Raw genomic sequence first — 25,726 nt, forward strand, 5'->3', positions numbered from 1 at the left:
CCGTGCTCCCTCCCAAGGCTCTCCGACCGCGTGAGGGCCCCGGGAGAGGGGCACCCGGCCCTTGGGTAGCAGGTGCCCTCCTCTCCGGCCGCAGGCTGCAGGGTGCCACCAGCGCGCCACGGGCCCACGCACTTGGCGCCACCGCCATTGGGCCTGCCTTCAGGGAGGAGAGTCCGGCTCCGGAGCCTCTGGCACTTACACACAGGAAGGCTTTTCGCTCTAGGGCTCGACTCCTGTTCCTGCTGAACTGAGCCAGTGTGTAAAATGAGAACTGATATCAGCTCAGTAGGCACCGGAGGGCGGGTCCAATCGACAGCCGGAGGAGAGAAGCAGTGCCTCGGCCGGGCTCGCGGCAGCAGACACTCACCTAGACTGCAAACACAAGAGAGAGTTCACCACGCTCGGGAGGCGACAGCAGGGGCCTCCTGCGGAAGCCCCCAGGCTCCTCACATGCGACCAACCACGGACATGGTTCTACTGGACTCTCGTGATACACGTGGTTTTAGTTTTTCATAAGAATAATTTTTCAGTTTTAAATACATTTGACCTTTGAGACGGACGCCTAATCAGTGGGTTATGTCTCCGCAGGCTTTCCGTGAGCTCTTCACACTCGACAGGAGGAAGCGCGTCCTTGGGGCCGAGCGGGTCTCTCATCCTCCAGAATCGTGCTCGGCAGCCGAGCTGCCCGCTCAGCCGCGGCCTCCGCCCCAGTGTCTCCAACTTAACTGTCCCCATCTCACCTTCTCTTCAGGTGCAGAACTTAGCCACTGTGAACAAAGCGGAAACCAGTCACTGTTCACCAATCAGCTAAGCTCTGCACCTCGTCAGAGAGGTCGTCGCTGGGCAAAATGAAAGGGCTCGTGAGCATCTTCCATGGCTGTTGGCTTCTTCCGTTTCCAGAGAGGAGCTATGAGACGCATCTGTTCTCCGAACTGCAGAGAGATAACTATGGCTTCTGGAGGAGCAGCCAAGGTCGTGGTTGCGTGGTAATCCCTGGCAATGTGATTTTAATCTTAAGTCACAAATCAGCATGCCAGGAACCCAAGCAGCCAGAGCACTCCGGAGCAGCACCATGCCTGCCGGCTCACGGCCCGCACCGCATGCACCGGTTCCTCGGACACGAGGTGAAGACACCACCTCCAGGCCTGCTACACTACCAAATGGGTTTTATTTCTGCTTGTTGCTCATTTACTTGGCGTCCTAGAGGTACATTTATTTAAATCAGAAGGACTCAGAGACAACCACACAAATGCCAGTGCGGCTTTGGGATGTGAAATGAACGCCGCACAGCCAGCCGTGCTGTGGCCGTCCTCGCTCAGTCAGCCACCGCCCCAACGCCAGGGCCACCGATTCTTAGTGCTCTGGGATGCCTGTGCTCCCCAAGTGGGGAAGGACCCCCGACAGCTGGAAGGAGCGACTCAGAGCAGCCCTTGTCACTCCTCTTCGTGGGGAAGGCGGGGTGCACGCACATGCCCCTGGGGCCATCTAGGAGGTTTCAGTGGGAGGTGAGAAAACAGCAGACTCTGGACGGGTACTCGTTTGCCTGCTTGGGGCAAAAACATCACAAGGAAGAACCGCGAGCGGAAGGCTGCTGACATTCTCCGTCCCGTGGAGGACAGGCACCCATCAAAGGACAGTCTGCCCTGGTGCAGCCGCACACACCTCCAGAAACACGAACCCTCTGTAACACTGAGCATCTAAAGAGAAACTCGACTTAACACAGATGACCACAGGAAGGTGGCGGCAAGACCACTGTGCAGCTGCTCTGTTCCTAAATGGCCCCGCTCAGCCTGAACAGGGCCGGAGGCTGCCCGTGGGGGTCTGGGAGCGTCCCCACGGCTGTTTCACTACAAGAGGGACACCCACCACAACCACCTCCACTGTGCCCTGTTCCTGCAAACACGGCTCCCTGACTCGTCTGGAAGCACAGGACCATACGTTAGAAAAACTTTGTTGCTCTCCTCAGTATTAGAGTTCTTTCAAATAAATAAGATACTTAAACATATTGGACAGAAATGGTTTATAAGAGCAAAACATTACAAGCAAGTAAATGTCTAACAATGGGTTAAGAATAGCAACATAAAATATTAAATAGCCATTAAAAACTACATCTACAGAAAAGCTATATAACATGAAAAATGCTAAGTTAAAAAAGATACAAAATTAGAAATATCCTATTGTATCACATAAAACCTTGAAGAAAAACTGAGAAGACACATAAATGATACTGATTGTTAGGGAAAAAATACACTTATAATCTCACAGTTCTACTTATAAAACTTTATGTACCATTGCTAAATTACTTATAAAATGCAGAAACCCAAAGTTAAAAACTAACTGCTAGGATATAAATCTAACAGGTCAATTCCAAGCACAGTTAACAAAGGAAGTAATTTAGATGATGTAGGACTCCCACTCCAACATCAACTGGGGAGAAATTCCGCTCCCACACAACCAGGTAGAAGGTCGTGCCCGAAGCCACAGGGCATGACCGAGGAGCGGGCGGTGCAGTCTGAAGGGAGGACCCCCTGCTGGCCTCCTCGGCCAAGCAGGGACACCCTGAGGAACTTCAAGCTCTCAGAGAGCCTGGGAGGAGAGAACGTCTGCGTGCCGCTCAGGACTCGGGGTGAGCCGGCAGCGCACTCGGGGTCAGCCTTCGCCCTGAAGACTGGGATCAGGGCTTCTGCCGGGCTGCCTGACCTGCTTTCCAAACCTGCTCAAGGGGCTCCGCCGCGGTTTGTGTTCCCACAAACAAGACAACTTCAAGAGACGAAAACGGTACCGGCGAGAGCTGTTCTGCCTGAGGTGGACAGCCTCTGCTTGCCGGCGACCCCTCTCGGGTGGACGAGGCCACCCAGTCACTCAGGTTAAGCAAAGGGCTCACTATTTGGTTATTAACTATTTGGCTCCTGAGAGGAATCTCTGGTTAGAAGGGAACAATGGAGAAAGGAAAAGGAGAGAATCACCTCTTTAAAATAACATCTCGGCCACCACCTCTGCTGAGGATCTGTCCATCTGCTCCTTGGTCAGCTCGAAGCACCTGCGGGCGAGCTGCTGCTGCCTGGCGTCCTCACCCACCATCAGCTCCCCGTACAGGTATATGCCCATGGCCTGCGGGGGCACAGAGGCCAGAGGGTGTGAGGAAAAGACAGGGTGCGTGCATGCATGCACACGCAGTCTCTGCTCGCTGCACATGAACTTGCTGGTCTAGAAATGGCAAACTCCCTAGAAAAGATACATGCCTGAGGAGCTGTCCTTCTAGAACCTGCAGTTCAAGCTCCTCTTTCTTGTTCTCACTGAAACCTCAAGGAATTCTCAGCTATCACTCCCATCAGCAGAACCCTAGCGATTTAACTGACGACCGAGTGATGAGTGAGCACACCTCTGCTGTGGACTGTGTGGGACTGCTCTGGACAGGGACAGGGAGGGTCCCATAATGAGCACCAGGGAACCGGCAAGCTGGAGGAACCACGATGCTGTGTGAGTCACACTGACACAGCACTTCCTCCCTGGGCACAGCCGGGAAGCGAAGATCACCACACTGCACAGGGGAGAGCCATCACGCCGCCCAAGAAGAGTGCCATTGCCGCAGCCCAGCCCGACTGCACCCCTCAACGGTGCGCAGCACTGCAGCGAGCGCGGTCCCTTCTGTTACGGCAACAACGCTGCACACACTCACATCTGCATTTCCCCTAGAGTTTTAAAACAGCCAGTTATGTTCTGGAAGACCAAAAGACCCCTTTGGTTCTGCCTTCTTCTTGTTCCAGCTCAGTTATGCCGGATCACATTCTGCTGGAAGAAATTAAAAGGAGGAGCTCAAAGATAGCACAAAATAAAAACTGGGTAGTGAGGAGTTCAAAAACCCATTCCTGAGAAAGGCAAGATGTGGTAACTCGCAGCTGGCGGAGATCACGGCTCCAAATACACTGTAGTCAATTTTGGTTTTCAGAACAGACTCGAAGTTGCACTTACATTTTTGTCCCTAAGCCCCTCCGTGTTTCCAAACACCTCTTGCTCCACTGTGCAAATGTGACATTTCATCTGATACAAAGTCATATAATTTTCTTTGTGGGAAGACGGAGCCCTTCCTTGCTGGCTGCTCCCCCTACTCAGGCCTTATCAAGAGTCCTTTTGTTTGTGCCACCCCCAGCTCCACCCCCAGCTGAAACACAGCCCCATTCTCTCAGCCCATGGTGCTCGGCAGAAAGCTTGCTCAGAGGCATGCACTGGTCATGCCAACAGGAACGAGTTGCAGGCTGACTTCCAGCAGCAGACAGAACCCATGGCACATGCACCACCATGCTGGGGACACATGTGGGTGGGTGCAGAGGTGGCAAGGAGGATGTCCCCAAACACATTCAGGCACACACATGCATTCTGCAGGCTCCTTGGAAGGTGACCACTTTCCCCTGGTGAACAGTGAAGAAAGTTCTGGCAGGAAGGAAACAGGGGTCTGGCCTGGCGTGGCAGGTGCAAATGGAGACTATTCCAGCCATTCAGGGCTCTCTGAGTCTCATCTCCACTCATGCCTTAAATTAGGGCCATTGGAAACACAGATCCACAGCATGGCATCTCTAGGCCACAATCCTAACCCGAGACTCAGCAATGCAGGGGCACCTGCGGCGTGCTTCACTTTGACAGAGTGGTCCACAGCCAGGGAGAGCCAAGGGAGCCCTGAAGGGGGATGAGTCGAGGGGATCCCAGAGAGACGGACGCACCAGGGCACAGGTGTGTGCAGCAGGAAGCTCCTCCTCACTGCTTACAAATCTCCGGGAAATGGCTATGCATCTGTTTTGAAAGATGCTGACAACTTGGGGCCCTGTGTTAAGTGCACCAGGCAGGGGACAGCATTTAAAGAGTCCTGGCCTGCTGCCGATGAAACGTACCTGATCCTCCTGAAGGAATCTTTCCACATCTTTGTATGCTTTTGTGTATCTGTGCTTAACAACGAGTTCACACCACCGATGGCGGACCTAAGAAATGAGAGACAATCCAGTAAGCAACAGACTGACTGCCAGGCTTCCTGAGCCTCACAGGTTTCATGACAGACTGCATGTGAGCAAAGTGGCTCTCTGAAGTATATTAATGTTGTTGACACTTTCAGTTTCAAATTTCATTTTAGTTTAATTTCTTTATATAGAAAGGCACCATGTTCCTTATTAGCAGGGCTGTTAGTCAACTTTAGGAAAGAGCATTTTTCAGTTAGGTATTTTGATGTTTTTAAACACAACTGTGCAAGATAATATAAATTCAAAACGTAAATGGGAAATTAAGAGCACATCAGTCACACAGCGGTGCTCCAGCCCCTTGGCTGCTGTCAATGAAAGTTTCCTTTAAAACCACAACTACTTAATTTCCTGCAGTACCCGATCTGGTCCAATGTTGTTGACTGCAACAATAAACAGAGCAACAAGAGGAAGACACTGCTCTCCACATTCCTGAGGAGGCAGAGTTGCGTTTTGCGGACTGTGGGGTTTCAGCCCGAGGGGAAAGGAAGGAGAGGGCACCGCCTGGACACAAGCAGCTGCTGCCCGTCCGTGCGTGGGCGCTGCAGGTTTGCACAACGTACTGAAAACAGACAAGTTGGATGCGGACGCCCTTGAGTAAAGACACACTTTACTAAAGGTTTACCAGCAGGACTCGGCCACTTTGCCAGGAACTCCCTCCACCCCACACCAGGCAATACGGAAGTCTACCCCAGCGTCGGCTGCCTCTGCTGACGGAGGCAGAGCCCGTGGCCTCTCTCGGCACTTCAGGCACACTCTTGACGGGGAGATTCTACCTGAATTTGGTTTTCAGAATCCAGTCTCAGGCCCTCTTCTACTGCATCACAGCCTGCTCAGTTACACCGAGCCAGCAGTCTACCATCTTATCTTCTATTATTAGTTCAACATTAACCATACCTGGAAGTGATTATGTGCATTTAAAAACAGCCTCCTTCCATCGCTCTTTGTTTTTATTGCCTTTGAAAGAGGGAGAGCCTTTATAGTAATCCTTTTGTGGCAAGAGTAAAATGTAAGCAATTTCAACATTTTGGCTGGGGCCCCTGTAAACTATATCATTATACACTGCTGGCCGGATGTCTCCTTTAATTTACTATAAATAGATTTACACACAAACAATCAGGAATGAAGGAAAGAAACCAGTTTTGGGGAAAGACTCCTTCCTTCCCCTAGGCCACATGCACTCCAGGATAGGGTGTTAACTTGAGGATTCTTGTGGCATTGCCCTTTGCTTGCAGGCCGCCAGGCCCTTTGAACTTCTAAGGACAGGATGCCAACGAACTTTATATCCAAGAGGGAATTTCAGAAGTATATGGAAATGAGCTAAGAGCCTCAGACCATCACAACAAAAGGGAGGCAGATTGGACTGGGTGGGTCTCGGAAATCTCTCCATCTTCAACAAAATGTTCTTTCCTACACAGTCAACAGAAATTTACAGACCATAAAAGGGAAGGGCAGCCCCTAAAATATTCTGAGCAGAAAGAACAAATGAACAGAGCTCAGAGACCCAGCTCATCCTACTACACCATGAGGAGGAAGCCAGTGGAACAATGGGATCCGCTCCCTTGCGAGCACCAAAGAGGACCTGGCAGCCCCCTTGGATGCCTCGGTATCTAAAAACTTCAGACACAGCCAGCCTCATCCACACACTAGCAGCGTCCCTTGTTGGTGAGCTTTGTGAACATGGGCGCCAGTTCCCCCACGTTGGCTCAGTGTGGCCAGGTGGGATGGACACCACATGGGACAGTCAGAAGACCCGGGACCGCTGCTCTTCCACCTGCTCTGAGACCTCCGGAAAGAGCCTCACTTCTCAAAACTGAAAACAGGGGTACTCGCACCACCTTTGAGTAGGATCATCCACGGAGAACCCGTCAGCTCCAAAGTGTTCTAACGACCTAGATTTGTGTGACCTGATCACACCACGCCCTTGATGACTATTGTCATTCTAAGACTTGGGGACATTCTATTTTTCAGTCCTGATTTTGAGAACGGAAGGTTTGGCCTCTCACTTTTTCTTCCTGCGCTCCCCTTCATCTTACTCACACATGCAGAAATGACAAAGCATAAATTGGGGCTTATTTCCCAGGCAGGCGGGAGGCAGGGGCGGTCCCACCACGACTGGCTCAAGGTCCAGGAGACGGGCTGTGTGAAAGGAGCCCTCTCACAACCAACGTGAAGTCAGAATTTCCACTTCTCTTACTGTTAGAAACAGTTTATTGTCACAATTAATAAACGATCTAGTCTTCTGACCCCTGGAGGCTAACACGGCAGTCCAGGACGCGCAGACCAGCTCCCCCTCCCTGCTCCACGAAGAGCAGAAAGAACAACAAGCCTTTTCATTACAAAGGAGCTAAATCCATTTCAGTCTTTCAATGACAGGATGTCTCAAAGACAGCACAGGGATGCTGTGTGAGGCTGAGGGCCCAACAGATAGATCTTGCTTATGAGCAGCGTTTTTACTTCTCTTCATATTTCTTTGAGAAACAAAGAAAATCCTTATTTTTTAACCCCTAAACTCTCAAGGACCCACAATTTGTATGGCCACTTGTCACCACATGGAACGAGGGTCTTCCCAAAAACCTGGCAGCAAAGTGACAGCTGTCTCAATTTCTCCTTGTGGTATTTCCACAGTGGGCACTGGTGAAGTATGTCCTTTCTCCAGATCACTGAGAAACCTACATCATCCTTGACAGAAGCCGTCACACACTGATACCAAGTTCAGAAGTTCTCGGTGCTGGGGAGCCTGAGCCACGGAATTCACAAGCAGGTCTCTAAGAAGAAATCTGTAACCGTAGATTTGCTCGTCTCTATTTTCTAATGAAGTGATTACTAGGGGAGTGGTCATCCTGTCTTTTACTTTGCTCAGTGAGATTAAAGATCAGTGCTGCACACAAGCACAACAGCACCTGGTAGCTGGCAGGCCCACCACAGCATCTTCAGCTTCTTGCTTCTGTACATCCAGTTTCAACATTTTCTGAGTGCATACATATGCCCAAACTGATCAAACAACAGTTTAAACATTAGCATTTTATTATACTTCAGTTATGCCCCAAATTCATTATGCCTCAAATTCATAAAGTCAATCCAAACTCATGCTAGAGATCACCTGAGCACCTCCAGCCCAAAGCTGTCTCTGCCCTAAGCACCATGTGCGTGGGCAGGCCAGACACAGAAGTAAGGGGCACGGACGAGAAAGGGGAAGGAGGCAGGGAGGGACAGACAGCAGGACAAGGACAAGAAAGCTGAAGAAAATCAGAAAGGGCGCTGCAGAAGTGAGAAGAGCAGAGTCCTTGTTCCAGCCGTTTTGTGACAGGGTGCCACGCAGAGCACTCAGGGCCTTGTCCTCAAGGACGGGACCATCTTTTTCTCACAGAGTCTTCAGTGCAGAGAGCAGCTGGATCTAGGCAGGGGGAGGCGGGCAGACCCAGAGCCTGGCTGGTCCAGCCCCACCACCTGCCTGCCAGTGCCAGCACAAGAAGGCACCCACCACAAACAGCTGTGCTGAGGGTCCCACAACACACATGGACTATTTATCAACTGCCTGGAACACGAATGAGAATGGATGAAAAAGAAGAAAGGGAATTTAGGTCCCTGATCCTCCGCAAGAAGTCACAATGAGGCTGCGATATACAGATGTGCACATACAGCTGTGCACCCACGAATACTTCGGTGTAATAAAAATTAGTTTGAAAATCTGCTTTTCAAAGTCTTCTGCTCAAGGGACACTGAACAGAAAAATGATGTGGGTGCTGCCCTCAGTGCACAGGTGAGTTTTGACACAGCGGTGCTAATTTACAGCCTTGAAAATGGACTCTAGAAGTTTCCAGGTTCCTGAAGCCTCCACGAACACTGGGTGATGAGTGCAAACACTGATGCCCTCCTGGGAGTACCCAACAGCGAGGCTGGCTCTTAGCTTTGGAGAGGGAAGAATAAAAGGCAGGTATGTAGAGGCCTATTCATGTCAGATCCACACGTAATGATAGAGAATTAAAACCCTCCAATAATCCATATCTGTGCCCGGATGGTGGACCCCACCCCACAGCAGGGACTCCCACCAGGAGGATGTGGCATGTCTGTGCTAACAGGCCTGAGCCACTGCGAGACCTGAGCAGACATGTGGTCTGGGTGTCCAAAAGGTATTTTGCAGGAAACACACACACAGGGCTCTGGCTATGAGGCTGGCGGCTCATTCCTTCCAAACACATTCATGGCAGCCAATTATGCGCTCTGCACGGGGGAAACCATGTGGGACAGACTGACGTCAAGTACAAGCACAGACTTACATACAGATGTGTGTGTGCGATCATGTACATGCATGTAACATGTATACGTGAACAAACACACGTTTCAATTTTTATGCTTCCCCTCACTATATGCAATACACTCTGATATTTTCTTTATGCTGACTGGCCATCTACTAAGTTGATTTCATGACCCCTGTATCCTGACTCACAGTGAGAACACCCAGGCTGCAGGCCTGGCTCCGTCACTCGCCAGCCCTGCCAGCTAGGCCAGCTGCTCTAACCAGGCCGGCCTGGCTCCCCGAGTGGGGTCAGAAGGGCGCCGGCCCTCTGGGCTGCGGTGGGAACTGATCGGGCTTGTCCGTGACCAGTGTTAGGACAGCAGCTGCCATACAGGAAGTGCTTGTCATCTTAGCAGGAGGAGCTTGCTTCTGGCTTTCTTTTCTACTCCAAAAGTTCTATTATTTACTGAATTTATAAAAACTTGGGAGCATTCACTCCCAGGAAGCGTTTGTTAACTGGTGAGAGGATGCAGCAGAGCGCTCGTCAGATGCTGCGGCTCACCGAGAGGGTGGCCGGGACAGTGTGTGAGGCAGACTGGCGTGTGGCGGGAGAGCCCTCACAGGACTGGGCCTGGGCCCATGGGGCAAAAAGGAGGGAGGGCTGGATGGGACACCACAGCCCAGGAGGAAGAGCGAGGCCCTGTCCTGCGTCTGGACTCAGAGCCTGCCAGTGGGAGGTGGGGCTGAGTCTGAGATACTCAACAAGCAGGGACCCCGCGGGGAGGGGCCTGGAGGCCCGGGCAGTTGGCACTTCTCATGCCCGTGGGAAGTACACCCAGGGGCCAGGCATCTGGGGATTTTCCAGACCATGTGTGAAGACAGAGGGTTCAGGCTTACCCTGGCATCAGCCCCAGTCGCATGGCATTTCTGCCTTTTCAAGAAAATTATCACTACCCAAAAGGCCTGGCTGGGCTGAACTGAACTACTTCTGGCTCAGAAATCTAGGACAGGGTGAAGGAAGCCTGCTCCTCTGATTCCCAGCAGTGCTCAAGAGACGATACCTGCCTTGCAGGGTCATTTATATTCCTAAACCACGGCTCAGATTCCGGAGACAAGTCCCATGATCCCACGGGCCTCTCTGAGAGGTAACCGGCACTTTACTAGAACACACTGAGGCTCCCTCTCATTTAATTGTTCTCTACTGGAAACAGAAGAGAAAAGCTGCCTTTAGCAGACAACCCCACTCGCCACCCCAATCTCTTCTCAACCTGAGAATTTAATGCATCCAGAACCAGTTTCCCACTAAACTCTAAAACAGGATTGGCAAATTTTTTCTGTCAAGGGCCAGAAAGTGAGCATTTTTGGCTTTTTGGCTCATCTGCCATTATATCACAAATGCAGCCCTAGGCAACAGGTCAAAGAGTGGGTGAGGCTGTCTTCAGATGAAACTTCATTTACACACAGACTGTGGGCTGGAGAGCCTGGCTGTATCTGCTGACCCTGCTCCAGAGCAGAAGCCCAGGCCCCAGGCTCCTGGAGGGAGGCAGAGGCAGCCGCGTGAGCCCCTAAAACCTACCAGCATGACGCCACAGAACACAGAGCCGGGGGGGAGCACGTGGTTGGCCCTTGTGAGCAGGCCAGGGCCAGCTTCAGCCTGGTCCTGCCAGGATGTCTAGGGTGTTCTTGAATGCGGCGCCTGCCAGTCCTGCTCCTTTCTCTACAGATTACGTTCCTTCTGCACCAGCAAACGTGCTCTGGCGCTCCTCCTGAAACAGAGCATGTCTCTGGCCTACGGGCCCAGCACAAGTGCCATACGTGTGGGTGATCGGAGCCTGAGGAAGCGCAGCCTTCAGGAAGAGTGAGCCCCCAAACCAGCTGGCGCCGGCTCTCCACGCTGACGAGACGCCCCCCTCTGTGAGCCACAGAGGACGGGGCCACGCCTCACCACACCCCAGCTCCCAGTTTACTAAGACGGGACAATTCTCAATGCTCACTCATAGCTTTTATCTCAAGTTTTAACAACTTTACTTTCCATGAAGCCATTTCAAAGAAATAAAAATTCTTACATAGAAATGCTTCCCCATAGCCTGCTTATTATCTAATAGACTAATTTTCCAAAGTGGTTTTGAAGCTTTTCTTAAGCATAAATCTTCCAAGTTTGAATAAAAATATAACCTGGAACCTCAGTATATAAAGACAGATTAAAGAGAAGAATACAAATGGGTTCTTCAAGCAGTTTAAATGTTCACATCAGGTAGGAAACACCTTAAAATTAAACAGTAAACTCCTGTGTGGGGCCTTGGGCTCCTTGGAGGTGGAGTCTGAAAACCAGTGCATTAGCAAAGAGGCCCTGTGCCCGAAGAATGCATGGAACCAGAGGCTGAGGAGGGAACACTGCAGGCCTAGGACAATATGTGAGTTCTAATAACTTAGCTGATACGCCCCGGCTTGGTTCTGGTAGCCTCCATGCCATCAACAAAGCACATCAGACAGTTACGTCAAGAGACAGGAAGTCAACCATGTTGTTTCCGTCACTGCAATCCTGGAGCCAGGGTTCGGTTTGCTGCATATTCACCACCACGCTTGAAAAACACTTATGGCTCCTATAGGTAGCTGCTTCTCTTGTTTTATTGCTATTATTTGGTGAGGAAGATTGACCCTGAGCTAACATCTGTTGCCGACTTTCCTCTTTTTGCTGGGAAGATTGCCCTGAGCTAACATCTGTACCAATCTTCCTCTATTTTGTACGTGGGTCACCGCCACAGCATGGCTGCTGACGAGTGGTGTAGGTCCACACCTGGGATCTGAACCCACAGACCCTGGCTGCTGAAGTGGAGTGTACCAAACTTAACCACTACGCCACAGGCCGGCCCCTTGCTTTATTTTTAAATGTTTAAAAATTATAAACAGGTAACTCTAGACAAATTAAGAACCCAATGAACAAGAAATTCTAGCCATTCACTTATGATCTTTACAAGAGCAGCAATCAATATAGACATATTATTTTGTGTTTTTCCTTTTCTCCACTTGCCACTATTGGATTTACTAGCTTTGTGTGACCCACATACTTTCACATTTAAAAATGACTACAGCGTGTCTGTCCCCTTCTGTTAACATACTACAGCTCTATTGGGGCTGGCCTGGTGGCACAGTGGTTAAACTCACATGCTCTGCCTCTGTGACCCTGGGTTAGCATTCCAGGCGTGGAACTGCATGCACCTCATCAAGCCATGCTGTGGTGGCATCCCATACGTAAAGCACAGGAAGACTGCTACAGACATCAGCTCAGGGACAATCTTCCTCATACACACACTAGAGATAGAGAGAGAGAGAGAGAGAGGGAGAGAAAGAGAGAGAGACGGAGAGAAAGGGAGAGAGACGGAGAGAGAGAGAGAGAGAGAGAGGGAGAGAGAGAGAGAGATAGGGAGAGAGAGAGAGAGAGGGAGAGGGAGAGACAGAGAGAGAGAGAGAGATTAGTCTTTCAATCCTCTGATGACACCAGAAAGTCAGTCTCCCGTGTGTCCCAAACAGTCCCAGAGTGTGTTAATAGCCTTTAGCTTTTTAACAAGAAGGCCATGAGGGGCCAACAGACAGAGGGGACAAAGACATCGGCTGTGACAGAGATGGCACAGTTTGGGCCCTGCCCCATCTGGCACACCCTCATTTGCTCAGATGATCTGGTATGTCCACATTCCTGACCTCTCCCCTCCCGGAGTTCACCAGCCCTGGCCCCCACGGGTCACTCTCTCAGACAAGTATCTTACATCCTCTCCTGCTCATCATGCTCCCCGAAACCATCACACTTCCCTGTCTGCTTGTTTACGTATCTCATTTACACTAAAACGCAAGCTTGGTAACAAGAGGGGCCTAGTGCCTTTGGGCCATCTCGGGTCCCTATCTCAATGCCTGACACATAGTAAGCGCTTGATAAACGTTTCTGAATGAATGTACCACTTTTAAAAACTCAGAATGCTTTTCAGCTACTTTGAAATTATAATACACAGTTGGAAGCTATAAAATGCTTTGAAGAATGCCACCCATCCTATTTATGACAGGAAGCACTCCCCTTTCTCTTCAGTCCTTTTGATTTCAAAATTTACTGTCGAAGGGAAAAAAATCTGTCCAGGGAACGTGATCTGGGAAGCCCATTAAACCTCATTTAGAGTTCCATTTTACATCTTTAAATAGAAAGAGCAAGGCTCATGGCTTCTGTGAGTTAATAAGCCTAACACCGCAATAAACAAATCTGCTTTTTCAATTTGTGTTCTTCGATTAGATTTAACTTTCTCTAAAGTGGGTTTCCTGCTGGTGAGGGATGCTGCCCAGCAGGCCAGGAGCAGGAAGGCCTTCGCAGAGCAGCTCCGCGACAGACAGCACTGCCAACAAGGATTTCGGTTACAGGCACCTACAGTGGTCCAGCATGTCAGATCTGCTCGTTCTCACGAGAAAAGACAGGCTAACAGCCAGCTGCCTGGCTGTCACACAGAGACTTCCAACTTTTGTATTTCGATTCCAGCACTTCTCCTTTTCTCTCTCACCTTTGCTGCTCCTTACTCTGAAAGGGCTGCAATCTTAACTTTATTTTTTTAAACTAAGGGGAATTAAATTTACCCTATTTGCCACCACAAAGCCAGGCGAGTAAATCCCTCGGCCTGGGGCGAAGACAGCAAATGAGGTGTCGGAGGCTCCTAGCTCTCTTTCGAGGGCTCTTATTAGCCTTGCTCGAGTCAGTCCCTCAAGCTCTCGTCTTATGTTAACTGGTTATGACTGGTTACAGCAAGAGCTGCGGCAATGTGCGAAACAGGGATGGCCTAGAACCCCTGCTGGGATCATACACTTGACTCACACGGAGAGCGGCAGTGAGGATCAAACGTGAGGACAAACGCCAGGCATCACCCAGGAGGTGGCCTCACTCACGGATGTGCTCTCGGGCAGATTCCAGGCTTCCCCCTTTCCTATGGATATACTATTTTATTTAATGACACTAATGCTACCAAAGGCAGCTGGCTCCAAAAAGTAGAACTGGGGAGCCCAGGCTGGCTCCACCTGAAATGTAGCACGGTCTGCCGTCCTTTTCTAGCAAAGATGTGTGCCAAAAGGCAATGCATTCCAATACGTAATTCTATGATTAGGAAATAAAACACTCCACCTTCTTTCTTCATTTCCTTAACTTGTGACACATGGCTTTTGCTGAAAAAAGGACTTTCACTTTTGGCAGAGACTGTGACCATGGGTCACCTCCGCTGATAAGCTCAGACCATAGGATCCCTCTGCCCGTGCCTTCTCCTGCTTTCCTTGGGGCAGGCTCAACTCTGGAGGGCCTCACCAAGTCTGCGGGAAAGGCTTGCTGTCTCCTGAAGGGGTTTCCCTACCACCATGGTCACTCGAACCACCCTGTCATGTCAGATACTAGGAGCTGCTATTCCAGAATACCTAGAGAGCCAGGAAAAGCCATGCTCAAAAAAATAAGTATTGGGTACTGAGGATAAAAGTTGTGAATAAAAACCACTGAATTGTACACTTTAAATGGGTGAATTGTATGGTATATTAAGAATTGTTTCTCAAAAAGCTGTTATTAAAAACAACCCAAACATCAAGTTGGGGAAGGTTCTTTCAGCAAAAGGTACTATTCTACGCAGTGCAATCCTGAGAAAACTACCTGGTGTCTTAACAGCGGGGCCGGCTCTGGGCTGCTGCTTTCTGGCTGGCTGCTCCTCCACTGCCTGCAGACTCCCTGTGCTCAGCCTGGGTACCTGCTGCTACCCACAGGCGGCGGGCACATGGAAGCAGCACACAGACCGAGTAGCTCGAGAAATCATTTTAGTGCGGCCCTATAAAGTTCAGTTGATCTTTAAATAAATTTCATACTCTGACATACACACACAATACCATCATTTGCACATAAATGAGGGGCCTTTCAGTTTTAAATAATTTGAAATCCAATAGAATTGTCTTCTCTTTGCTATCATGTATCAACACAAACATTCAGAGGCATGAGGCATGAGCTGCAGGAAATCGTGTGGGATCCACAGAGCACTGCCCCCTGCAGGGCTCCTGTTCTATCTGCAACAGGTGGGTCCACAGCTGGGAGGCCACGACTCTCCAATCGTGGTGTGCCGTGGAACTAGAGGGCAAAGAAGGGGGTCCAGGAAAGACAACGGAGGGAAGAAAAGCAATGTGAGCTTTTAGGCAAAACAAGCCCTCCATGTTAGGGCATGTAACGCACACTTTACATGTGAAAGTGAGACAAAATGGCAGTGTTCACAGACAACTGCCTGCTGTCTCAGTGTGGATTTTAGCACGGAAATCTAACACACACATATTTTCATATGTAAACCACCGAGGGAAGTATAAAGAACCCAGAAGCACCAATAAAACCGCACACATCGATTTCACTCTTGAGACCTGTAAGGACCAAATGAACATAAGACGCAGCTAGGTTTTGGTCCATACCGAAAGAGGAGCATCAGGGCAATGCTATTTATAAGCCCAGAAAATGTGCACGTGTCTGCGTCTTTCTGAGAAAATGTGTACCGCCTGGGGGGACACAGACAGCAAGAGTCGATAACGCCCCTGAAACGTCTATACACTAGAGCCTGCTGCTAACAGGACTGGAAGCAGCAAACAAAGCACAGTGAGCGGCCAGGGGCTTTCCTGATAAAGTCCGGCTGGAACTGCAGCTGAGAGCATGCCGATTAAACGTTCTTTTCTTTCTTATTTACAGATAAATGTTAAATATTATGAATTGATTATAGTTATTTATTTAAAAGGTCCTTTAAGAAAATTAGGCATATTATGCCATCAGTGGCTCATTTATTCCTTTACCTTCATTCTTTATAGATCAGTTTTTGAAAAATCCGTTTATCACAGTCCAGCAGGGGAGACTTGATTTGTTGCATGGTTTCCACAGAAAAGTTCTAGGGGCACTGAATTGACTAACAAAGAAAGAAAACTCCAAGAAAGAAATGCCTAGTGATATCCTCCTGACTTTGAAAGAATGTTCTAAAACATTAATTACATGTTTGATAAACCAAATACAACAAAGAAAAAAATGCACAAATATAACTAAAGAATTATATAAGAGCTCTGTTCTTTCCCACATCATAAAAGACAGGTGGTTTAAAAAAACAGGTATGTCTAAAGCAACTCAAGAAAATTACCTCAGCCCTTTTTTTTGAATCCATATCCCACCCAGCTGTCAAAATTCTAGGAAAGGAATTACAATGCTGTGTCAAAGGGACACGTACGCACCTCACAATCACTGTCTTGGCTCTCTAAAAAATGGATACAAAGTCACTATTTATATACTGTAACACCCTAAAGTTCAGATTCATCAGCATTTGACCCAATTTGCAGCCTAAGCTTGACCACAACACAGGGCCAATGAGCCAGACCCCTTATCCCTGTGAAGAAATTTTGACAAATGGCCCAATGCTGGGTATGGCAGGTGTCAACTTGCTTTTCTAGAAGCTCCCGTGCGATCTGGCCCCTCATGTCTTACCCTGGAAAACCACTTTGCTTTGGCCACACATCATTCTGACTCTTCACAATGGTCTATTTTTTATGTTCAACCTGAAAATCTGCCCCTGGAACTCTGTTCCACGATGGTGCCTCCTGACAATGCAGGTGGATGGCTGGGGCCCCATACGTGTGCACCCAGGGCAGCCTCCAGGAGGGATGGAGGTGATGAAGAGGCGCCTGCAGGGCCTGGAGCATCACTGAGATGAGGCCGGAGCTCTGGCACTGTTCCTCTGCTTGGGTCTCAGCGTCCTCGCACAGTCCTGTGGTCAGTGCAGGGGCCTTGGTGCCAGCCACGCAAGGCTGTCCTCACACTTCGTGATTATGGGACCTAACGTCAACAAGGCCACAGTTCTTGCCTTTATGTTACTGAGATTCTGCACTGAGGCGCACCAAAGAGGAAGGAGCCCCAAGTGCAGTGCTCTGCATTTTAATGAAGAGCAACTGCGGAGCATCCTGAAGTGGCAACAGAGCCCAAAGAGGGGACATCTAACCTCTCCTCTAAACTGTCCTATGAGGACAGCAAAATAGAAAGGTTGCATTTCTTTATAGTAACCAGAATACTATGGAAAAGCCACCAGGGGAGAAAAGGGGGACAAGGAGTTCTGCGTGGCAGGGCACAGACTCCCGAATGCTCTGCCGAAGACTGTCCCCTGAACAGAAGGAGCATTGGAGGCGACGGGCAGAACCACAGCCGCTGATCAATTTTGGAATTTAGAGAAATGACACCTGGCTAAATCCTTGTTCTCTGCCCTTCCCATAGGCTTCTCTAGAGGTTTGTTCACCATGAAATGCTCTCCATTCACTGGAACGACGCATCTGGCCCAAATGGAATTCAGAAATGAGCTTCAGAACTGTCAGCCCATTGTGTTCCTGGAATCACACCTTCCACCTCTGGATTTCAAATAAATGCTGCGGTGTTTTCTTTTCAAGCAAACCATAAGTTCTCTTACTAACAATGTATTAATATCCATACCCTCCCTGCGAACGTAAAACCCACCATGGGAGGTGGCCGTTTTACATGGTTTTTCAAGGGCTCTTCAGCAGAGCCAGAGGAAACGCAATGATGTGGGAAAAGGCCTGCAAGGTTGGATGTTTTTCCTTCTGCAATCAACCTTGAAAGTGTCCTTTCGGAGTAGAATGGAGACAGACGCTGGCATGGTTTTCTCTGTGCACTAGTGGTAAAACAGGTTTGTCCGTCCTCACTAATCTGTTTCCTTAGATTTTACTCACAACCACAAGTTGAACTTGCAATTTCTTCTTTTTCTTTCCTGTGAAAGATTTTGTTTCCACCTTTCTCAAGGTTACATTCCTTGGAGCCTTGGGAGAGTAAAAGAGATGGCTCCGGGTGGCCCCTAAAGGCTGTCAACCATTGTTGTAGCTGCTCCATTCTGTGTTGTAACCAACTCCCAGGGACTTTATTAGATGACATGAAAAAAATGGCCTGCTGTGAATCAGTTGCTGCTTTAGAGCAATGGCTCTTAACCAGGGTGATCTCGCCCTCAGGAGACACTTGCCAATGTCTGGAGACATTTTTTGATTACCAAAACTGGGGGTGGGGTGGGGGTTGCTGCCAGCATCTTGTGGGTATAGGCCAAGGACGCTCACCATCCTACAACACACAGGACAGCCTCCACACCAGAGAATCATCCTGTCCAAAATGTCAGCAGTGCTAGGGCTGAGAGACTTTAATTTAGAGCAAATGTTCCTCCCCACCCTCTGGAAAAACTCACCAAGCCCCAGGATCAAGAATTCTGTGACCGGATGCTTAGGGACTCCCAGTAACTGGGTAGCTTACATTTCTTTTCTCTGTGCCATTCCTGACAGATTAAAAGAGATAATATAAAGCTTTTTTCAGCTAAATAACAAAACTTGACCATTTCCCACCAAATGAGAGATGCTGAATCTTACATGAAATTATGTTAAAGCCACTGATGCTGACAGATGTTCTCTCGCGTCATGTTGTTAACCTGTAAAGAAGGGGTTTATGGCTCCACTTTATCCCTGAGGAGATGGGAGGCACAGGAACCTCGGTGAGAATCCGCAGGGAGGAAGCAGGAGAGCTGGTGAGGACCTTGACATTGTCCAGTCCAGCATTTTTCAAACTGAGGACTGGGATCCACCAGTGGGTCATAAAATCAATTTACTGCAAGCACATTTTTAAAGAAAATGAAATAGGAAATCATAGAAAATATAAGAGTAAAGACAGTTTCATAAAGCTCTTTTTACCAGTTTGTGGTCAAAGTAGCCAAAAGCCAGCAGTCTAGTCCAGGCACTGCTGTGCAGACAAGGAAAATGGGGCCCCAGAAGGGTGGGTGACTTGTCTGTGGCCACCAGCTATTTGAGGCCTGGAACCCAACTCCAGCTTGTTGCTAAGTCAATGGCTTGGCTGAGACCAGGCTGAGCCTGGGCGTTTAGATGAGATCAAGACATGGAGAGCTGCTCATCCTTCTCTTCACGTGGGGCCAGCCATGAGGGCAGTACTCCTGAAGGGAGAAGGCAGAGGTGGTGCCAAGGGGATGACAGAGACACGACGCCCACACCCTCCCACTCCAGTCTAACCCAGGAAGCCTCTTCCTTTAAACCAACAGTCCTGCCTAAGTACAGTGAGGGCACGAACTGATCTGGCTCAACCCACTTACTCTTTCAGAGCAGAGCATGCCACCGAGGGAACCTTTCTGACTGCTGCCCATCACTCCCATCCAAGTCAGACGAGACAGGGAGCTGCTGTTTCTGCGTGTTCCCAAAATTCACCTGAGGTGCGACCCCAACTTTGAAGTGCTCAACTGTAGTCTGTAGAAATAACGCTGCTTCAAGGTCAGTTGTGGGGTTCTTGGGGAAGGAGGTCACAGAGCCAAGTTCATGGATCCTTGCCTCACTACCATGGGGCAACTACTTTTATAGCTTAAGAGACCCACTAGGGAGGGGAGGAAATTAATTATTTTAAAAAGAGTAAAAAAAGATCTTAGAAAGTATCTTTTGTTGCAAGAATGAGTTATCCAATATATTTTTATACTCTCTTGGTTCTTTATTTGAGCTAATGTGCTCAAAAACCGTAGACAACATATTTCCACGAACTTAGTTTTTCTTCAGCTTATTTTCCGTGCTGGCACATGGTTAGTAGTTTCTTTGATTCAGGATATAGAAGATGGTTGACTCTCGTAGTTAGCTTTATTTTCCAGGCTGAGGAATACAAATGTCCCCCATCAGTGCCCACTTTTCAGATAGGTGCAATGAGAGTGGGCAGGCAAGGCATGAAATGGCTGCGATGACGCGCTTTACTCTCCCAGCTTCTTCTTAGATTTGTCCTCGTGCACTTTGCCTTTCAGATCCTGAACACTTGGCATCCCTTCCCTGAGAACAGACCTGTGCATTCACAGCACCAGTGGTGCAGGCACGGAGGACAGGGGAACGGTGCTACCCTGACGTGCAGCCAGCCAGCAGGCAACAGCAGACTAGGTGCCATGCTTTGCTCAGAAACCCCGACCAACACACCAGACGTTCTGTGAACACAACCGAAACACAGGAGCAACACAACTACTAAAAATACTGAGCTACTAAAAAGAATAATTAACAGTAAACTTCCCAGTGGGATTGCGCCAGCCAACCCACACACTGAGAAGGGAGGGAAGGGACAATGGGAACAACAGCAAGAAAGCTGAAGCAGCCACTGAGTGGAGGCCCCTGACTCATCGCAGGATGGACTCCTCACACTGCTGAGAGCTTTGGGTGACATATCAAGAATACACTGCTCTGCCAACTAGAGTTTTGATGCACACTGGCCATTCGGGGCCCAAAGAGCCGAAGACGCCACTTAAAGAGCTCTGGAAACGCTACTGCAGCAGAAACAGAGCAGCAGGCTCACCTCGTCAAAGTGCCTTCACACATATGCTGTCAGGAAACAACCAGTCCAAGCGAGAGTGAGGGAGCCTTTCTATGTGTCTTGGAAATATGGGGGAATACCACCCCACCCCTCCTCGTCATGAGCACTCCCTGCTCTGTGCTGGAGAGATCCCCATTGTCCTGGGGCTACAGTCTTTCTGCACAGACGTCTAATTCAACCCTATGATCCCAGGGCCTGGCAGCATCCTGAACAAGGAGCAGCAGGGCCAGAACCCACACTGCTCCTCGCCAGGAAAACCTCTCCAGAGCCATTTCCCACAGGGACGCTCCATATACAATCTGCCACATGCCAGTATCTTCAGACAGCTTTCAAATGATTGCTATTTATTACATATTTAAAAGCCCGGATAACGATTGAGAGGGACAATCCTTATTTGTTTAGTCAAGGAGAAGCACCCAGAATAGTCAGAATCCTCAAGACTTTTTACACCAAATAACAATTCTTTCTCCCATGAAATGTTCTGTCACTTAAAATAAAGGCAGATGGTTATTCAGCTAAATTCCTGCTAATCAGTGTCACAATAAATCACACTTAACTAATAAAGTTTCTAGAAAACACCCTGGTTGGCCAAAATCCTGTTGCTTTTCTGGTTCTGAATGACATTTCAAGGGAACTTCACAGTGTGATAAGCTGTCAGTGTAACTAACTACATGCCAGGACCTCAGAGGGCCTGGGAAGGAGGGAAGGCAACCGCACATTGTTAAAATAAAATCCCAAACGTGCACCTCAGCCTCAAGGCCCTCCTTGATCTAGCCCCTGCCCATCTCTGACCTCAACTCCGCAGGCCAGAGCAGGGGTCAACAAACTCCAGACGGGGCAGGCCAAATCAGCCCGCGGCTAGGAGAGGTGTGTATGTTTTTAAGTAATTTTAAATAGGAACAACAACAACAAGAATTATCTTGAGGTGTGATAATTCTATGTAATTCAAGTTTCAGGGTCCATGAACAGTTTTACTGGAATACAGGTACGTGTATTCTCTAAGTACGGTCTATGGCAACTTTCTCACTACAATAGCAAAGCTGAATAGTTGCAACAGAAACCGTATGGGTTTCTTTACAGAAAAAGTTTGCTGACCCTATACTAGCACATGGCGAGCTCGTACTTTTGCACACATGCTGCCCCCTCAGTGTGCAAACCAGCCCTCGCTCCCTGGCTTTGTATGCCCAGCTCCTTCTCATCCTTAGATTCTGGCTCAAATGTCCCTTTCTCTGAGTGGCCTTCCCTGAATACTCTATCTAGGGACACCTAGCCCAACTTCACCCTCTGTATCTCCTTCGTAGCTCTTATCTGAAATTGTGTTGTTCGTTTTCTTATCAGCCGTCTTTCTAGAAGAACATAAGCTTCCTAAGGATGACCCTGGCCCGTGGTGTCCATCGTTGTACCCCCAGTGCCTGGCAAAGTTAAGTACTTGTGGACTGTATGAACACTGACCACACTAGTGATGTAACCTGAGCTAAGCCATCCTCAGGCCCCAGTCTCGTGTCATCAGACACCCGAGCTGCAGAGACTGCCCTTGCTTTGGGCATCATGGTGTAGTCTGTGAGATGTAAGACAAGCAACCAGATAAATAAAGCCTGTTATACCTCTCAAAGGTTTAAGAGGATATATATAACAAACCAGTTGAAGAGTAAGTTAAGAACATCTGTGTTTTATGCCAGCAGGAAGCGGGGAAACAGGGCCTACCACCTCACGGCTTCTGGGCACGAGTGACAGGTGCCCAGCGCCCGCTTTGATCTTCCTGCCTTCATCTGTCCACTGCCCATCACAGGGGCCTGGCACTTCAGCTGTATTCAGGGCTGATTAAAACATAACCTCATGCCTACAAATAGAAACCTCTTTTAAACACTAATTAAAAATAACAGGCTGGCATTTGGAAACTTTTATAAACAAAAATATAAGAGCCGAAATAAACAGCAACAGTGGCACGTCTGATCTATGTTCAGGGGGGTAGAAAGCTACATGTGTCTTCTCTCAGGTTTTTTAATTAACTCCTGAATGTAAGGGGCTTCAGAATGTCTAACAATATCCCCTCTTCCCTTTTAATCTAATAGTGAGTTGGCTTTTCTCAATTTACTCCAGTTTAGTGGTAATGAAATTAGTTTTAATAACATTATATTTAACCCAACACATCCAAAATATCATTTTGACACTGTAATGAATAAGAATAAATTGAGATATTTTGCTTTCTTCATTTTTTATACTACGTCTTCAACATCCACTGTGCATTTCACACTCACAGCACATCTCAATTCAAGACAGCCATATATCAAGTGCTCAGCAGCCACATGGCCTAACAGCCACCATACTGGACTGTACGGTTGTTAAATGTTCAGTTATCTTTAATAGAACACAAACCAAATTTATTTGTATTTTAGAAGTTTCATATAAAAGAGCTTCTCTCTTTTGTACGGTTGTTAAATGTTCAGTTATCTTTAATAGAACACAAACCAAATTTATTTGCTTTTAGGAGTTTCATATAAAAGAGCTTCTCTCTCTTTGACTGTGTGCTTGTTTTTTGCATAGGATGACTAAATATGTTAAATACTTATTATTTTATATATATATATATATATATATATATATATTATAACTCCTGGAACTCATCTTAGGATTCACACTGCATTCTTCACAATAAGCTAAAAGATATTAAAGACCACATCATATTGCTTTCCCACAAGCATCCAAGTTTGCTTTTCAAACCACGGCTGTTAGATTTAGTTTTCATTTCCTTTACACATGGCTCCTTTCCTGCCCTAACTGAAGGCAACCAAGAAGCTCTAGCACATCTGAGCCAAGTTTCCGTAACGTGCAACAGGACGGCGCCACGACTGTGCACAAGATGACTCGCCTGAGTCTGTAATTCAAAAACACTCCACTCTGCCTGCTCACTCCTCTAGGAGACTCTTGACTGTCTTTATGACTTAAGAAGCAAGAGGGGAAAACTTAGGGCCTCGAAATACCCCAGGAATAACCAGGATCAGAGGCCCCTGCTGGAGTGAGCACAACCAGGGAAGCAGTTGACACTTTGCTCAAAGCAGCTGCTCGTCACTCATAAGCGCCCGGCATGGGGTGCTGCTAATGGAAAAGGCCGTTTCAGCAGTTTGAGATCCAACAGGACCATCACTCTTCACCAACAGTGAGGGCGTTCCCGGTTACCTCTGCATCCTGCTCAGGGAGGTGGTACGTCCTCTCGAGGCTTTGCAGAGTTCGGGGCTTCAGGGTCTTCTGCTCCAAGAGACACTCCAGAAGCCAGACCAGCTGGTCTGGAAGAAGCTAAGGGCAAAACCAAACACCTTGTGAACATGCCATTCAGCTTACAAGAAATTAAACCCAAATGTCTAGACAGATTCAGGGAAACCTGGGCACTTGCAGCAGCTGCTTCAAACACGGGGCACTGTGGACCTGACTTTGGTAAAACCACAGGGTTTACAACTGGGACCTGATTAAACCCTATTTTCCAAGACCTTTCCTGTCAGCTCTATATTAGAGCAGATCAAAACGGTATTTATCTTTTCTTTAAGGTGTACGATGTGACGATTTAATATACACATACACTGTGAAATGATAAAAACTGTACTTAATAATGAATATTATTATGGCTTATTAGATTCCTTTCTTTATGGCATGCATAGGTCAAAAAACGTCATTTAGCTTAGACAAAGATTCAAGAAGCCACCCGATCTTAGGCAAACACGTGGAAGTTTAACAGAAATAAGAAGCAGCTTTCAGATTTCCTGCTTTACCATATAAATCTTGCAAATGTACACCAAGAAATAAAGAGCATGTAGTGAAACAAGAACCATGTCTCACAATCCATCCCTTATAAAAATCATGTTTATTATTCCATTAAAAAATAAAAAGTGGTCGTACACGTGATCATACACGTAAGTATGTATGAACATACACACATGGTCACCCATAAGCTGAGTTTTCACACAGGGTAAGTAAAAAATGGTGCTACCAGTAACGGGAAAACAGAGAGGGGTATGGTTCTTATACGGTACAAAAATAATGCAAGCTAATTTGTGAACAAACAATATTTGGAAAATCCAAGAACTTAAACTATCTGCCTTATTCACTATTATACTGCAGTTCTAAAACAGCCCCCAGCACAGAGCAGCTCTCAAATAAACTGTTAATGGAGGGCAAAAAAATCACTTTAAGATACATCGCGTAGGAATGAAAAATATTTGTTATAAAATCAAGGTTTTAAAACTACTACTGCAAATTCCACTCTTCTCTGCATTTAGCTTTTCTCTATCCCCGCTTTTGCCCAGATAATGTTTGTCAACGAAGCCAAATTTACAGGTCTAGAAATCAATACTAGAGCAACAGAATGTTCATAAGAACACTTGGACTTTAATCCCCACTTTCTGTTACTCTAGAAGAAATTTAAAAATTACTGGCTTCTCTCTCCACCTCCTCTTTACCTTCTGCCCTCAAGTATGCGCTCTGCCCCACCCCCCTCACAGACACACACACACACACACGCACACGCACTTTTCTAAAACGCGCTCACATTTCTCATATTTTCTCAGCTTGCCCTTGCAAGTTCTAACAAAACCCTCACTTCCCTATAGACAGACATGGATGCACATCACTTGATCCTTGATCCACCTAAGGGTCATTCTGTTGATCCTCCCCAGGCTGACAGGAGAAACAGGCGCCTTCAGCGAAAACAGAGTTACAGACAGCATGGCCCTGCGAGGTTCCAACTGAGAACAAAACACTGGTCTTCCACTTTCTATAGTTTCACACGCATGAGGCTATGTCTGTGATATTAAATCTGCTGTTTTATAAATGAGGCCAAATCCAGGACCGCCAGACTCTGGGGAGCCTCCTCACCCATTCACACCACATGCACTTCGCTGGTGGGGACTTGTGGGGTGTGACAGGCAGACAGAGGATTCCTACCCAGCCTCTGGAGCCCCTGACCAGGCAGCAGAGCCGAGACTGTTCAGTCTTTCTTGTGGCCCCTCCTGTCCTGGCTCCGTCTTCTCAGGCTGAGCCCAGTCGCCCAGCACCCAGGCCTGACGGCACGCTCCTTCAGCCCTCCTT

General features: G+C 48.1%; 1 protein-coding gene across 27 annotated transcripts in view; it reads right to left on the reverse strand.

Moving 5' to 3' along the window:
• AOPEP (aminopeptidase O (putative)) overlaps positions 1–25,726 on the reverse strand; it is a 376,610-nt gene that overhangs the window by 43,650 nt on the left and 307,234 nt on the right. For 8 of the 27 annotated variants that reach the window (XR_011531426.1, XR_011531425.1, XR_011531422.1 and 5 more), the window contains 2 exons: positions 23,825–23,941; positions 4,887–4,973 (listed from right to left, as the gene is read on the reverse strand). Coding sequence is in view for 21 of the 27 variants with exons in the window: in XM_070589922.1 (XP_070446023.1) it covers positions 4,887–4,973; positions 23,825–23,941 (204 nt within the window). In the remaining 6 variants the exon portion in view is untranslated. Of the gene's footprint in view, positions 1–2,965; positions 3,793–4,886; positions 4,974–12,411; positions 12,559–19,741; positions 19,948–23,824; positions 23,942–25,726 lie in introns of those variants that run through there. The other 19 variants (XM_070589938.1, XM_070589926.1, XM_070589924.1 and 16 more) reach the window with 9 other exon arrangements.

Source organism: Equus przewalskii, chromosome 22, assembly GCF_037783145.1.
Source record: "Equus przewalskii isolate Varuska chromosome 22, EquPr2, whole genome shotgun sequence".
NCBI classification, from domain to species: Eukaryota; Metazoa; Chordata; class Mammalia; order Perissodactyla; family Equidae; genus Equus; species Equus przewalskii.